We start from the raw sequence: 14715 nt of genomic DNA, 5'->3' as shown, positions 1-14715 counted from the left end.
GGGAAGAAGTGTGATTTTTTTTATGATGTCATAGGTGCCTCGGTTATGACCATAAATGCATGGATAGAATGCTACATCAGATCAGTATGAATTTTGAGGGTCATCTCGGGATAAATTCATCCACAGAAAAAATAATTCGACATCATTGGTCACTTGGTTCAACAGCCATTATGTTGAAAAAACAAATAAATAAAGTAATTTTTAAAACCTTCAAAAACCTTCTCTGAAACTGCTGAACAGATCGAGGCGGAAGCTTTACATGTATGACCGTCTATCCATGAGAAACAAAATGTTCACATATGAAGTCATAGGTCACATGGTTTGACAGCCATATTGGATTTACCCTAAAGCCTATAAAAATCTTCCTGAGAACCGCTGGACAGATCGAGGGGAAACTTCACACTAATGTGTCCCCAAGCCTTGTGGATACCAAGGTGCTCACAAATAATTAATGTCACATGGGCTGGCAGCCATATTGAATTGAGCAAAAATCTTTTTTAATTTTTAATTTCTCTTGAACTGCTTCATCGATCGATGTGAAACTTCAGAATTATGATCTAGTAGTGATTGGGAATATATATATGTATATATATGTTTTAAATTTCAACCTGGTCAGATGCTTGGTCTGGCAGTCAGAATTATTTGATTTTTTTGATCTGGGTTATTTTAGATTTTTTGTTTTATTTTGAATAATGCTCACTTGGCTGCACCTGGATGAGTTTGAGGGTTGAGGAGTAGCAGCTGAAATGTGAATCCTATCCAGGTTCCTTCTGATGACTTCATCTTTGTTTTTTTTTCTTGTTTGGGTTCCTTCTGATGTCTCCATTGCAGGACTGTACCTATTTGGTCTTCCATTTGATTCAAATTTAATTTTGTTTTATCCCATTCTGAATTCAATTGAATAATGATAAATGCCATGGGTCAGGATCAAGTGTCAGATAAAAGCAGGGTTGCATCAAAGTGGGACGTCTTGGTACCTGGTCATCACTGCCAGTAGTTATAAAGTGGTTGTTCTAATTATGTCTATTATTAATTACGTTACGCACTAGCACACAAACTCCACAAAAAATATACAACACAAAAGCAGTCCTGGTGAGGGTCTGCAACCTCTGATTGGGACCATCATGCAGTTTCGCATATCAAAACAAGAAAAAGAGCAATCTACTCTTTGAGCCACAAATGACATCACAACCACCCATTCTAATCAAAAACAATCTTCAAAGGGATTAGGATTTCCATTTTGGATAAGCGAACGATTGCTGTATATATGTAGAAAGACTTGGGAGAATACATAATCATCCAATAAAAAAAGAAAAAGGTTGCAGTTTCTTGTAAATCTTCCTTTGTCATTTCAGTCAAATCTGCATCTTCTGACTTCTCATTAATCTATTATTAAATGGATTTTAAAATGCACACTGGTGAATAAAACAAAGAATGTGTTCAAGTCATAGTTTTCCTTTCAAATAAAAACATACAATATTTAAAAGGATAAAAGATGTGGCAGGCTGGGAGCATTACCATGGGAATCTCATCAGAACCCCTTGCCTTGATACAGAGAAACCCAGTTTAAAATCCCATCTACCATATGTGTTTCTTTTTTTTTATACAATGTCGAAGCTCATGGAGGAGCGAGCACATAGAATGGATCAGGATGCAACAGAAGAAAAGTAAGAGTAGAAAGAGAGAGGGGGGGCGGACACACCAACAGCAGTGGAGGAACAAAATAGAGGGAGACTTGGACGAATAATGGATGAGGGGAAGAATGAGGGGTAGGGGAGGATGCATGAAGTGAACAATATGGATATAGCCACAAACTCTCAGGAAGGAAAACCTGGAAATGTGGTAAGAGATGGACTCAGGGAGGGTTGATGGGGTAGAAAGGATCATGGTTTTGGATGGGGGATGACCTGAGCAAGTGGTGAACAGTTGTCTTGAAGACCTGGGGGGAAGAATGGGACTGAACAGAATGGGGAAGTTGATTATTGGAGAAAAGAGGAACAAATGAGTGGAGGTGAGCTGTGATTCTGGAATATCCCTGAAAATAATTTCAAAGTACACTGTCTACTGTCTGTTCTGCATGCAGTTTATGGGCAAGCTCCACTATGAGCTTTCTTATACCAATAAGTAAAAGATAAAATAAAATAAACATTTTTGTGGGATGGTCAGAAGTCGTTTTCTCACAACCATAATTCACCCAACTCTTCGTCAAGAGTTACCCTGGCATCTTCAAAGTCCACTCGTTGATGGTAGCAGATGGGTCCTCAGGTTAACGTCCATCCAATGGATGCAACACCTGGCCCGTAAAGCACTACTCTCAAATCAAACCCAGACTAAAGAGCTCATAGATAAAGTGTACTACAGCTAGACGGCCATCGTATCAGGAAATTTGAAGCATTTAAAAAAAAAAAGTTGTACACAGCTCTGCGATTGGACAAAGAGGCAGAAATCTGACGCAGGTAGCGTCATGATGGTGGGAAGACAAGAAAAGAGATACGATTCAGTATTGCATCCTGTAAAATGCTTGGCCAACGTTACGCGAGCAAGCAAATTCATCATCTTACATAAACATCCTTCATCTTTGAGCACATGACATGTTCCAACCCGAAGGACAATCGCAGGCAGGGCTGATCTTCTCACAGCCAAGGAGCAGCTTTGTTTTGACAGACATGAGTGTTCTCTGCGGTTGTTAATTTTCCTACTTTGAGCCATGAAAAAAAAAAAACCTGGTACTTGAGCTAAAATGACCACCCCATTAATCACACCATGGCTCACATTCTAGGGACATGCACATATTACGTATTTATGAGGAGGATTTATTTATATTTTTTGGGCAATACAGTTTCTTTCCCCACGGACGTTTGAGACATTCCTCTACATTTTTCTCCACATAAATACTCTTTTATCTTTCAACCCCCCCCTATTTTTTTTGCTCGATTTGCTCCACCCACCCTTCCCATCTCCCCCCTTCTCTTTTACCCTTTGAATATCTCAGCATATCTGATGGCTGTTTATTTATCAGGATGGAAAAACCCACCAAGGAAAAGCAGGAAGATCTGAACCACACTTACTAGTGGATTCCATGGTTTCTTCAAACCAGAGCATCCAACCGCACGATCACGAACCGGGGCTTCTGCATAAAGTGGGACAATGCCTGCATCCACGAGGGGACACATATACGCTCGGTTTGTGCACTTGTGTCTAAAGAGTCGATCGCTCAGCACGTTATCGGAACTACAGGCTCAGAGCATTATCCACCGAGCAACAGTCAGATACAACTTTTCAGGTGGATCACAATACCTCATTCCAACCCATATTAGTTAATCTTAACACGTCTTGTTATACATTCTGGTCTTGTGCTCATTCTTGCGAGTAAAAAATGACCGACCATTGAGACATTAGATTGAACAAGTAACTGGATTACGAAACAAGTACAAACCTCAAAAGATACTTGGATATCTAAAATTGTAATTTTTTTGTTTGTTACGTGCTTCATCCATGCTTGTCTGAAATACGCTCGTCTACCTTGCATTTAGAAACAGTCTTGATGTACAGTACATTATCCTTAGCATTGACAATATAGGTCTTCACAACCCAGCTGAGCAACCCTGGAGGCCCATGATAACATGCAAAACAACGACCACAAAGAAAAATGAGTGAAACAAACATTTGCTGCATCCCGTGCACAGGTTTTGGTTGGTCAACGTGTCCAGTGTAGTAAAGGTCACCGTACCGAGCATGCACCAGGCAAGCAAATACGGAAAACAGTTTGCGTGCTGTACACTACACCGACAGGCGTGTGCTGCTGGTTGCTTTGCTTTCTGCAGCCACAGGCCAGGAGCATTAACAGAAGCAGATGGGCGCTCATCATATTTCACATACATCATAACGACAATACACAAATTGTCAACAAATGGACTTGCTTAAGTTAAAACCTATCTTTTGCCCCCAACTCTCCCCTTGTCAAAGACTCCCAATTTATTTCCTCCAAACGGACACGCAGGCTGAAAGCATCAAAACTCCCTTTGGAATTATAATCACTCGAAAGGGAAAGAGGCAACAAAGATCAAAGCGCATCGCAGGCTGCTGAAAGTCAGAGCCAGCTTGTAGGGTCCAATCAAGTTTACACAAACCACGAACTCCCGGCCGCTTTGGAATGCTTTTGTCCTTTTGCCAAGAGGACGCGCATCCAGAGGGGGGCCTCCCAGCCTGCGAGCATCCCTGCCAAAGGAAAGTTATTCAGCGTGTGGGATGCCTGGGTCAGGGCAGAGGTTCTGTATTGATCGGCGGCACTGCAAGCAAACCCGGTGCAGTCAGACACGGCAGCTCCATTCAATTCCAACGTCCCATAAATGCAAACCACAAGTGCAGCAGCAAAAGCAACAGAATTTTATTACAGCGTATGGGATTACATCTTACGAAAAGTGTTCCATCACAGCGGGAAGAAGAAAAAAAAATCCATTTAATTAACGAAGCTTATCTGCCTCTCGCGTTGATCCGAGAGCGCGAATAAAATGCACAGTTCATCAATTTACACACATATATACATTTTCAACATCATCTCATCAAAAAATTATTTCTTTTAAACCAGCAAAAACATTTTTTTTTTAAAAGAGCTGGACTTTTTCAGGTACCATGTATTGGGCTTGTTCGAATACTGCTCGTCTGCCAGAACCACCCACCCGACGCCTTCAAGATGTTTCCATCTTCTTTGCCTTTCTCCACTCTATCCACCCCTCCCTTACTTCACCTTCCACACCCACCCACTTTCCTCCTTCCAACTCCCTTGCCGAAACACAAACACTTAATGCTCGCTCTTTCGCTCTCTCCCTTTTTCAGCTAACAATATCAGCTGACATTGGCTAATGTATGTTCATTGCTAAAGATCCAGCAAAGATGAGGCATCCATCTCTTAAGGAAAAGTCTTTTATGAGAAGCAGAAACATTGATGGTATTTTGTAAATCGGATGAACTATCAACCAATGGTTATTCTTACCCAGGTGTATGTTTAGCTTTAAGGAAAGCCATGCCGAGGTCTTGTACTGTGCTGGTACAAGAATCCATTTATCACGAGGCTTTTATCCTTATCCTTGTCCATAAAAATCAGAAAGGCTCAAGACAAGTTTGCAAACACGGTTGTGAAATTTGGAGTTTACGTTTCTCAATTTTTACTTTTTCCTATCAATTCTACATTTGCTTATCTCCAACTTGTCTATCCAAATATAATAGCAGTGATCTTTCACAAATCTTCATCCTAAAGAGAATGTGTTTTGGAAATCCATTCCCATCTGCCATTACAAAAAAACCCACCAGACAAAAAGCGATTACAAAAAACGGAAAATGGTCGCCAGTAATACGGTCACCAAAAATGACAGAATCATTTTTGATTAAAAAAAACAAACTATAATGGGTAAGAAACTCATTAAATTACTCATTGATTAACACACTTTTAAAGGTGTGGTGATAGTTCAATATTCTGGCAAGAAATCACGCTTCACTCTTTCATCAAATGTGGTTTGTGCCACCAATTAAGTTACCTTCATTCAGCTTCTCTCTGTTCTACGTCATGCTCACTTCAGCATAAGTGCCCATTAAATCCACTGTGCTCACGAATAAGCCTCTCACTGAGCTCCCACAGGCTGCTGGCTGCCCGGGGGTTGTCAGCATGGCTGGATGGGATGCATTGGCAACAGTTGTTGAAGTAGAGACCTCCAAGTGCTTCCAGCTCTCGGTTGCATGCGCAATACACAACCGTGGCTGCTGCTTGCTGCTGCATGGGACATTAAAAAAGAAAAAGAAGGAAGGGATACATGAATGGGGATCAAAGGAGTACATTGTGAGAATTAAGAAAAAGGAAGGTGAGAAATTGAGGTACTAAAGGGTGGGTAAGAAAATTGAGGGGATTAGGATGGGGGAGGAATTCAAGTGCCTGAAGAGGGGGAAAGAAAACGAGGGGCAGGAAAGCAAGGTGTCGAGGAGGGCAGGAAAGTAAGGTGTCGAGGAGGGGCAGGAAAGAAAGGTGTCGAGGAGGGCAGGAAAGAAAGGTGTCGAGGAGGGCAGGAAAGAAAGGTGTCGAGGAGGGCAGGAAAGAAAGGTGTCGAGGAGGGGCAGGAAAGAAAGGTGTCGAGGAGGGGCAGGAAAGCAAGGTGTTGAGGAGGGGCAGGAAAGTAGGGTGTTGAGGAGAGCAGGAAAGTAAGGTGTTGAGGAGGGCAGGAAAGTAAGGGGTCGAGGAGGGCAGGAAAGTAAGGTGTCGAGGGGGGCAGGAAAGTAAGGTGTTGAGGAGGGCAGGAAAGTAAGGTGTCGAGGAGGGCAGGAAAGTAAGGTGTCGAGGAGGGCAGGAAAGCAAGGTGTCGAGGAGGGCAGGAAAGCAAGGTGTCGAGGAGGGCAGGAAAGCAAGGTGTCGAGGAGGGCAGGAAAGCAAGGTGTCGAGGAGGACAGGAAAGTAAGGTGTCGAGGAGGGGCAGGAAAGAAAGGTGTCGAGGAGGGCAGGAAAGAAAGGTGTCGAGGAGGGGCAGGAAAGCAAGGTGTTGAGGAGGGGCAGGAAAGTAGGGTGTTGAGGAGAGCAGGAAAGGAAGGTGTCGAGGAGGACAGGAAAGTAAGGGGTCGAGGAGGGCAGGAAAGTAAGGGGTCGAGGAGGGCAGGAAAGTAAGGTGTTGAGGAGGGCAGCAAAGTAAGGGGTCGAGGAGGGCAGGAAAGTAAGGTGTTGAGGAGGGCAGGAAAGCAAGGTGTCGAGGAGGGCAGGAAAGTAAGGTGTCGAGGAGGGCAGGAAAGCAAGGTGTCGAGGAGGGCAGGAAAGCAAGGTGTCGAGGAGGGCAGGAAAGCAAGGTGTCGAGGAGGGCAGGAAAGCAAGGTGTCGAGGAGGGGCAGGAAAGCAAGGTGTTGAGGAAGCAGGAAAGTAAGGTGTTGAGGAGGGCAGGAAAGTAAGGGGTCGAGGAGGGCAGGAAAGTAAGGGGTCGAGGAGGGCAGGAAAGTAAGGTGTCGAGGAGGGCAGGAAAGCAAGGTGTCGAGCAGGGCAGGAAAGCAAGGTGTCGAGGAGGGCAGGAAAGCAAGGTGTCGAGGAGGGCAGGGAAGCAAGGTGTCGAGGAGGGCAGGAAAGCAAGGTGTCGAGGAGGGCAGGAACGTAAGGGGTCGAGGAGGGCAGGAAAATAAGGGGTCGAGGAGGGCAGGAAAGTAAGGTGTCGAGGAGGGCAGGAAAGTAAGGGGTCGAGGAGGGCAGGAAAGTAAGGTGTCGAGGAGGGCAGGAAAGTAAGGTGTCGAGGAGGGCAGGGAAGTAAGGTGTCGAGGAGGGCAGGAAAGTAAGTTGTCGAGGAGGGCAGGAAAGTAAGATGTCGAGGAGGGCAGGAAAGTATGGTGTCGAGGAGGGCAGGAAAGTATGGTGTCGAGGAGGGCAGGAAAGCAACGTGTCGAGGAGGGCAGGAAAGAAAGGTGTCGAGGAGGGCAGGAAAGCAAGGTGTCGAGGAGGACAGGAAAGCAAGGTGTCGAGGAGGACAGGAAAGTAAGATGTCGAGGAGGGCAGGAAAGTATGGTGTCGAGGAGGGCAGGAAAGTATGGTGTCGAGGAGGGCAGGAAAGTAAGGTGTCGAGGAGGGCAGGGAAGCAAGGTGTCGAGGAGAGCAGGAAAGCAAGGTGTCGAGGAGGGCAGGAAAGCAAGGTGTCGAGGAGTGAGGTAAGCAAGGTGTCGAGAAGGGCAGGAAAGCAAGGTGTCGAGGAGGGCAGGAAAGCAAGGTGTCGAGGAGGGCAGGAAAGCAAGGTGTCGAGGAGGGGCAGGAAAGCAAGGTGTTGAGGAAGCAGGAAAGTAAGGTGTTGAGGAGGGCAGGAAAGTAAGGTGTTGAGGAGGGCAGGAAAGTAAGGTGTTGAGGAGGGCAGGAAAGTAAGGGGTCGAGGAGGGCAGGAAAGTAAGGTGTTGAGGAGGGCAGGAAAGCAAGGTGTCGAGGAGGGCAGGAAAGCAAGGTGTCGAGGAGGGCAGGAAAGTAAGGGGTCGAGGAGGGCAGGAAAATAAGGGGTCGAGGAGGGCAGGAAAGTAAGTGGTCGAGGAGGGCAGGAAAGTAAGGTGTCGAGGAGGGCAGGAAAGTAAGGGGTCGAGGAGGGCAGGAAAGTAAGGTGTCGAGGAGGGCAGGAAAGTAAGTTGTCGAGGAGGGCAGGAAAGTAAGATGTCGAGGAGGGCAGGAAAGTATGGTGTCGAGGAGGGCAGGAAAGTAAGGTGTCGAGGCGGGCAGGAAAGTATGGTGTCGAGGAGGGCAGGAAAGTATGGTGTCGAGGAGGGCAGGAAAGTAAGGGGTCGAGGAGGGCAGGAAAGTAAGGTGTCGAGGAGGGCAGGAAAGTAAGGGGTCGAGGAGGGCAGGAAAGCATGGTGTCGAGGAGGGCAGGAAAGTATGGTGTCGAGGAGGGCAGGAAAGTATGGTGTCGAGGAGGGCAGGAAAGTAAGGTGTCGAGGAGGGCAGGAAAGCAAGGTGTCGAGGAGGGCAGGAAAGCAAGGTGTCGAGGAGGGCAGGAAAGCAAGGTGTCGAGGAGGGCAGGAAAGCAAGGTGTCGAGGAGTGAGGAAAGCAAGGTGTCGAGGAGGGCAGGAAAGCAAGGTGTCGAGGAGGGCAGGAAAGCAAGGTGTCGAGGAGGGCAGGAAAGCAAGGTGTCGAGGAGGGCAGGAAAGCAAGGTGTTGAGGGGGGCAGGAAAGTAAGGGGTCGAGGAGGGCAGGAAAGTAAGGGGTCGAGGAGGGGAGGAAAGTAAGGGGTCGAGGAGGGCAGGAAAGTAAGGGGTCGAGGAGGGAAGGAAAGTTAGGTGTCGAGGAGGGCAGGAAAGTAAGGGGTCGAGGAGGGCAGGAAAGTAAGGGGTCGAGGAGGGCAGTAAAGTAAGGTGTCGAGGAGGGCAGGAAAGCAAGGTGTCGAGGAGGGCAGGAAAGCAAGGTGTCGAGGAGGGCAGGAAAGCAAGGTGTCGAGGAGGGCAGGAAAGGAAGGTGTCGAGGAGGGCAGGAAAGCAAGGTGTCGAGGAGGGGAGGAAAGCAAGGTGTCGAGGTGGGGCAGGAAAGCACGGTGTTGAGGAGGAGCAGGAAAGTAGGGTGTTGAGGAGAGCAGGAAGGTAAGGTGTTGCGGGGGGAAGGAAAGTAAGGGGGCGAGGAGGGCAGGAAAGTAGGGTGTTGAGGAGAGCAGGAAAGTAAGGTGTTGAGGGGGGCAGGAAAGTAAGGGGTCGAGGAGGGCAGGAAAGTAAGGGGTCGAGGAGGGCAGGAAAGTAAGGGGTCGAGGAGGGAAGGAAAGTAAGGGGTCGAGGAGGGAAGGAAAGTAAGGTGTTGAGGAGGGCAGGAAAGTAAGGGGTCGAGGAGGGCAGGAAAGTAAGGTGTCGAGGAGGGCAGGAAAGCAAGGTGTCGAGGATGGCAGGAAAGCAAGGTGTCGAGGAGGGGCAGGAAAGCAAGGTGTTGAGGAAGCAGGAAAGTAAGGTGTCGAGGAGGGCAGGAAAGTAAGGGGTCGAGGAGGGCAGGAAAGTAAGGGGTCGAGGAGGGCAGGAAAGTAAGGTGTCGAGGAGGGCAGGAAAGTAAGGGGTCGAGGAGGGCAGGAAAGCAAGGTGTCGAGGAGGGCAGGAAAGCAAGGTGTCGAGGAGGGCAGGAAAGCAAGGTGTCGAGGAGGGCAGGAAAATAAGGGGTCGAGGAGGGCAGGAAAGTAAGTGGTCGAGGAGGGCAGGAAAGTAAGGTGTCGAGGAGGGCAGGAAAGTAAGGTGTCGAGGAGGGCAGGAAAGCAAGGTGTCGAGGAGGGCAGGAAAGCAAGGTGTCGAGGAGGGCAGGAAAGCAAGGTGTCGAGGAGGGCAGGAAAGCAAGGTGTCGAGGAGGGCAGGAAATGAAGGTGTCGAGGAGGGCAGGAAAGCAAGGTGTCGAGGAGGGCAGGAAAGCAAGGTGTCGAGGAGGGCAGGAAAGCAAGGTGTCGAGGAGGGCAGGAAAGCAAGGTGTCGAGGAGGGGAGGAAAGCAAGGTGTCGAGGAGGGGCAGGAAAGCAGGGTGTTGAGGAGGGGCAGGAAAGTAGGGTGTTGAGGAGAGCAGGAAAGTAAGGTGTTGAGGAGGGCAGGAAAGTAAGGGGTCGAGGAGGGCAGGAAAGTAAGGTGTCGAGGAGGGCAGGAAAGTAAGGTGTTGAGGAGGGCAGGAAAGCAAGGTGTCGAGGAGGGCAGGAAAGCAAGGTGTCGAGGAGGGCAGGAAAGCAAGGTGACGAGGAGGGGCAGGAAAGCAAGGTGTCGAGGAGGGCAGGAAAGCAAGGTGCCGAGGAGGGGCAGGAAAGCAAGGTGTTGAGGAGGGGCAGGAAAGTAGGGTGTTTAGGAGAGCAGGAAAGTAAGGTGTTGAGGAGGGCAGGAAAGTAAGGTGTTGAGGAGGGGCAGGAAAGTAGGGTGTTTAGGAGAGCAGGAAAGTAAGGTGTTGAGGAGGGCAGGAAAGTAAGGGGTCGAGGAGGGCAGGAAAGTAAGCTGTTGAGGAGGGCAGGAAAGTAAGGGGTCGAAGAGGGCAGGAAAGTAGGGTGTTGAGGAGGGCAGGAAAGTAAGATGTTGAGTTAGGCAAGAAAGTAGGGTGTTGAGGAGGGCAGGAAAGTAAGGTGTTGAGTTCGGCAAGAAAGTAGGGTGTTGAGGAGGGCAGGAAAGTAAGGTGTTGAGGAGGGCAGGAAAGTAAGGGGTCGAGGAGGGCAGGAGTGTAAGGGGTCGAGGAGGGCAAAACGAGGCTGGCAAAAAGTGAAGAGGGTAAAAGGCGAGGATGGTAAAATGCGAAGAGGGTAAAAAGTGAAGAGGGTAAAAGGCGAGGATGGTAAAAAACGAAGAGGGTAAAAGGCGAGGATGGTAAAGAGTGGAGGGTAAAAGACGAGGATGGTAAAAAGGTGAAGGGTAAAAAAGTGAAGAGGGTAAAAGGCGAGGATGGTAAAGAGTGGAGGGTAAAAGACGAGGATGGTAAAAAGGTGAAGGGTAAAAAGTGAAGAGGGTAAAAAGTGAAGAGGGTAAAAAGTGAAGAGGGTAAAAAGTGAAGAGGGTAAAAAGTGAAGAGAGTAAAAGATGAGGATGGTAAAAAGTGAAGAGGGTAAAAGATGAGGATGGTAAAAAGTGAAGAGAGTAAAAGATGAGGATGGTAAAAAGTGAAGAGGGTAAAAGATGAGGATGGTAAAAAGTGAAGAGGGTGAAAAGCGAAAGACGGCCAAGGTTTAGTAAAACAAAAAAAAAGAAGTTAGGTCACAATCAAAATGAACGAATGAAATACAATGTGAATGAAAATTGTGAGGATTTATGTCAAATATATTACAAGAGATATGGGTAAGAAAACTGAACATAAATGTCATCATCATCATGTACCATTCTATATGCAGAGTGTTGGTTGGTGCTGCCGAAGCAGTTACGACACTACAATCCTGGTCGGGTCGCCACTCCGACTAAGGAAGTCAGTGCAGGGATTTGGAATTTGGCCTTGGTAGCTCGCCTATTCATCACAAAGGACACAATGGGATCTAACACCCACCAACGAATGCCAGCAGAGGGATTCCCATTTAACGTCCACCAACTGAAGCTGGCAGACGGGACATTTTAAGTGTGCAAAGTCAAAAGAAAGTTCCAATGAAACCAAACTTTTACCTGGAAGCAGAAGTGTATGTGATTAACATCAATGCGTTGGATAAGTATATTCATGCATTGTTTCATGGCCTGTTGGCATTTGCTGAGCAAGTTCACTTTACGGAAGAGCACATCCCACAAAATGTCTTTTTGGGGGGATGTGCTGCACCAGAAAGTGAAGTTACAGGGTGCAGCTGAACAGATGGTCAAAATCCACAAAGATCCTCGTTTCTAATAACGTTTTGCTCATCATCACCCATCAAGCTAATTAATTGTTTGCTTGTACAAGCAGTTGTGACAATTTGTGAAGATGTCCTCCATTATTTGCACAAATAAATGTACATGTAGTAAATGATAGGTGAGAGCAAGTGAGAGGGATGAGGGGTACATATAATCATCAAAGTATACTTCATGATGCAACTTTTCTCAAAATACATTCACCAGCAAGCCGGTACTCGTTTTTCCAACCTCGGAAGGATGACAGGCAGTCAACCCCACCTGGTATTAATTAAATAGCTAAGCAGGATTTGAACTCAGGATCCCAGGATCCCAAGCCCACCATCCTAACCATTCAGCTAACACCAAGCATATACCAAACCCCTTTAGAAAAACCCTACTCTCCCTCCCATAACCCGCCGCGAGTATTGGGAATGTTATGTCGAGATAATCCACAAACTGGAGTAGTATAGCGAGTGAGAAAACAGTTTCCACTTGGTGGTACAGAAGATACAAGATTGCTTTTCATCAGATGATTTTGGCTTGCACCAAGACCCTGAACCCCAAAAGGTTCAAAGTGAAATGGTCATATGTGCTTAAAATTTTACATCAACTTTACTCCTTTGCCAAAGCCAAGAGGCTTCGGAAAAGGAAAGAACAGCAAATTGACATGGGAATGGGAGTGGAAATTAAGAAAAGAGTAAGGAAAGGGTGAGACAGCAGTGAGCAGCGTGGGATGTGTGGGTGCAAGGCCAAGTACTTGTAGGAGGTATAAGTAAGGCTGGGTAGGTACATGCCTTCGGACACAACCAACAATAAGATCACGATGCCAAAGATAAATGAGGAAGGTTGTGAAGGGAGGGGACAAATAGTTGAAGAAATTGCAAGAAGAAAGATGAGCTCACTTCTGTGGATCATTGAGCCAGATACTGACATTAAAAAGGGGACTACCAGCAGGAACTAAATCAAGTGTTATATAGGAACACACCATTTTATGATTTCATGCACATGATTCGTCAGTTTTGAATAAAGCAGATAGCAAAGGCCCACCTTATCCTGAATTTTGCATTCAATGGTAATGGTGGGATGTCACCTGAAAGTTGAGACATTCAGCTTGTCATCACAATGACAAGGTGCATGTGCCACCTGAGGCTACACCTGCCTACCACAAGTGCGAACTTTGATGCAAGACAAAAATGTTGTGGCTACAGACATCATTGGTGTGAATTCTAATGACAATCTGAGGGTTAGAGAGGCAGAAACTGTGAAAAATACTGGCAGGACATACAATACATGAATCTTTTCTTCTTTTTTTTCTTCTTCTTGGGGCCAGATGTTTTCCATTTCCCTATTTATATATTGATGTAGAGACGGCCTTGCTGTAGAACGCTCACTCTCCAGCAGTCAGGCTGCTGGGCCATGTCGAGAACTCATGAGGCCACGACACGGATGTTGAGCATGGCTTGAAGCATTCTCTAACTGCAGAGTAACCTTCATAGGGAATGTTGAACTGATCATTCCAGCTGCTTGCAGGGAATGGAGATCCCATAGCATCGTCTTCAAAAGGATGGCCTAAAGGCCTGCTGCATTTGCCATTACAAAGCTCCGGCGATATCTATACCAGGACTTGAGAGGTGTCAAAGACATCGCAAATTTGAACCACAAAGGACCACGTGTGGTATCCCCTCATCAATTTCTCACCTTTGATGAATACTTCAACATCTACATGAGAACCGGACAAAGAGAAGTTTTAAATGAATAAATGTACTTTTAGAAGTGTATGATGTCACAAAGACCATCGTAGATGCATCTTGTGAGGTCACATTACCAGGAAAGATGGTCAAACGAACAACCTCTGAACTCGCTACAAATGACCGAAAGATAAGTAGCCGAGACAACGGGTGCATGGTGTGCAGTAAATAAAAATAAAGTAAATATTTCGTCAACCGATTGCAAGACGTACAACAAAACCACGTTCCATCACAAAGCAATTCATTCGACTTCCTCGTCCTAGATGCAATAGATTGGCCATGCTGCTTTTCAATAACGGCTTAGTACGACGCTGAGGGAGTGCGGGTAAGATTTCAGTCACGAAAATGGAACGTTACAGGCCAAGAAAATACGTACAAGTTACAAAGCCACGCACCATCAATGAGTGTTTGGGTGGAGATAACGGCACGTTTCCTTTCCATGAAAGGACACAAAAATCCACTGAAGGCCTTGTCGATACATGGGCGCCTTATTCCCTGCGGCATTCAGACACACGTATCAATATCACGGCAGAGAAAGCCGTGAGCACCATCAAGCACCCCTGAAAATGTGCGTGGCCAATTCGGTAGGATATACACGCAGACCGGGTGGTAGCTCCAGGTGCATAAAAGCCAGAGCGCTTTGAGTTGAGGTGGAATGGAAAAAAAAAAGAAAAAAAAAAGATGCACCCGTCACATACAGATTACAGCACAAAGGTGATCCATGCTGGGCGTTCAAACAGCAGGATTTACGTCGCCAACGAAGAAGCGTCGTTAAACCTGGAGTTTATGTCAGGGCTACAAACCCGAGCCACGTCACTTAGCAAGAAATAATTTCCCGTAGGCCAGGAGTCACAGCAAACTGGGTAGTGGGGATTGCTATGCAGCAGCTCCAATATCCAAAGCTTGCCAGCTGTCAGAGTCAAGAGCAATGGAACCTTCTTTTGCAATTTGTGTGTATGGGGAGCAGGGGAGGGGGTGGCTAGTAGGTTTGTGCGGTGGCGTGAGACAGAGGGGGTTGAAATAGCCATCGGTCCTGTCTCTAGGACAGATTTAACATCTCATGGATATAAGGGTAAAGCACTCTGACCGGGAAGATGGAAAAACGACGACGGGAATGAGGATAAAGGCAAGGGCCATGGGGTGGGGAAGTTGAGTTGGAAAAGGAGGCCAAGGCATTCATCGTGACCATCCAAAAACA

The 14715-nt window shown here is 46.9% G+C and overlaps 1 protein-coding gene across 14 annotated transcripts in view; it reads right to left on the bottom strand.

The window, feature by feature from the left end:
- The window catches only part of WWOX (WW domain containing oxidoreductase), a 401132-nt gene that overhangs the window by 215291 nt on the left and 171126 nt on the right, over positions 1 to 14715 (bottom strand). For 5 of the 14 annotated variants that reach the window (XM_085888423.1, XM_085888430.1, XM_085888428.1 and 2 more), the window contains 2 exons: positions 13913 to 14012; positions 4373 to 5767 (listed from right to left, as the gene is read on the bottom strand). In XM_085888423.1, coding sequence (XP_085744549.1) covers positions 5658 to 5767; positions 13913 to 14012 — 210 coding nt within the window. In that variant the 3' untranslated portion in view covers positions 4373 to 5657. Of the gene's footprint in view, positions 1 to 3068; positions 3152 to 4372; positions 5768 to 13912; positions 14013 to 14715 lie in introns of those variants that run through there. The other 9 variants (XM_085888429.1, XM_085888424.1, XM_085888431.1 and 6 more) reach the window with 5 other exon arrangements.

The sequence above is a fragment of the Eptatretus burgeri genome, chromosome 7, assembly GCF_056783735.1.
Source record: "Eptatretus burgeri isolate ZD-2024b chromosome 7, Ebu_testis_v1, whole genome shotgun sequence".
Taxonomy (NCBI): Eukaryota; Metazoa; Chordata; class Myxini; order Myxiniformes; family Myxinidae; genus Eptatretus; species Eptatretus burgeri.
Note: the sequence above shows the minus strand (reverse complement) of the source record. Positions and strands in the feature narration are given on the sequence as shown.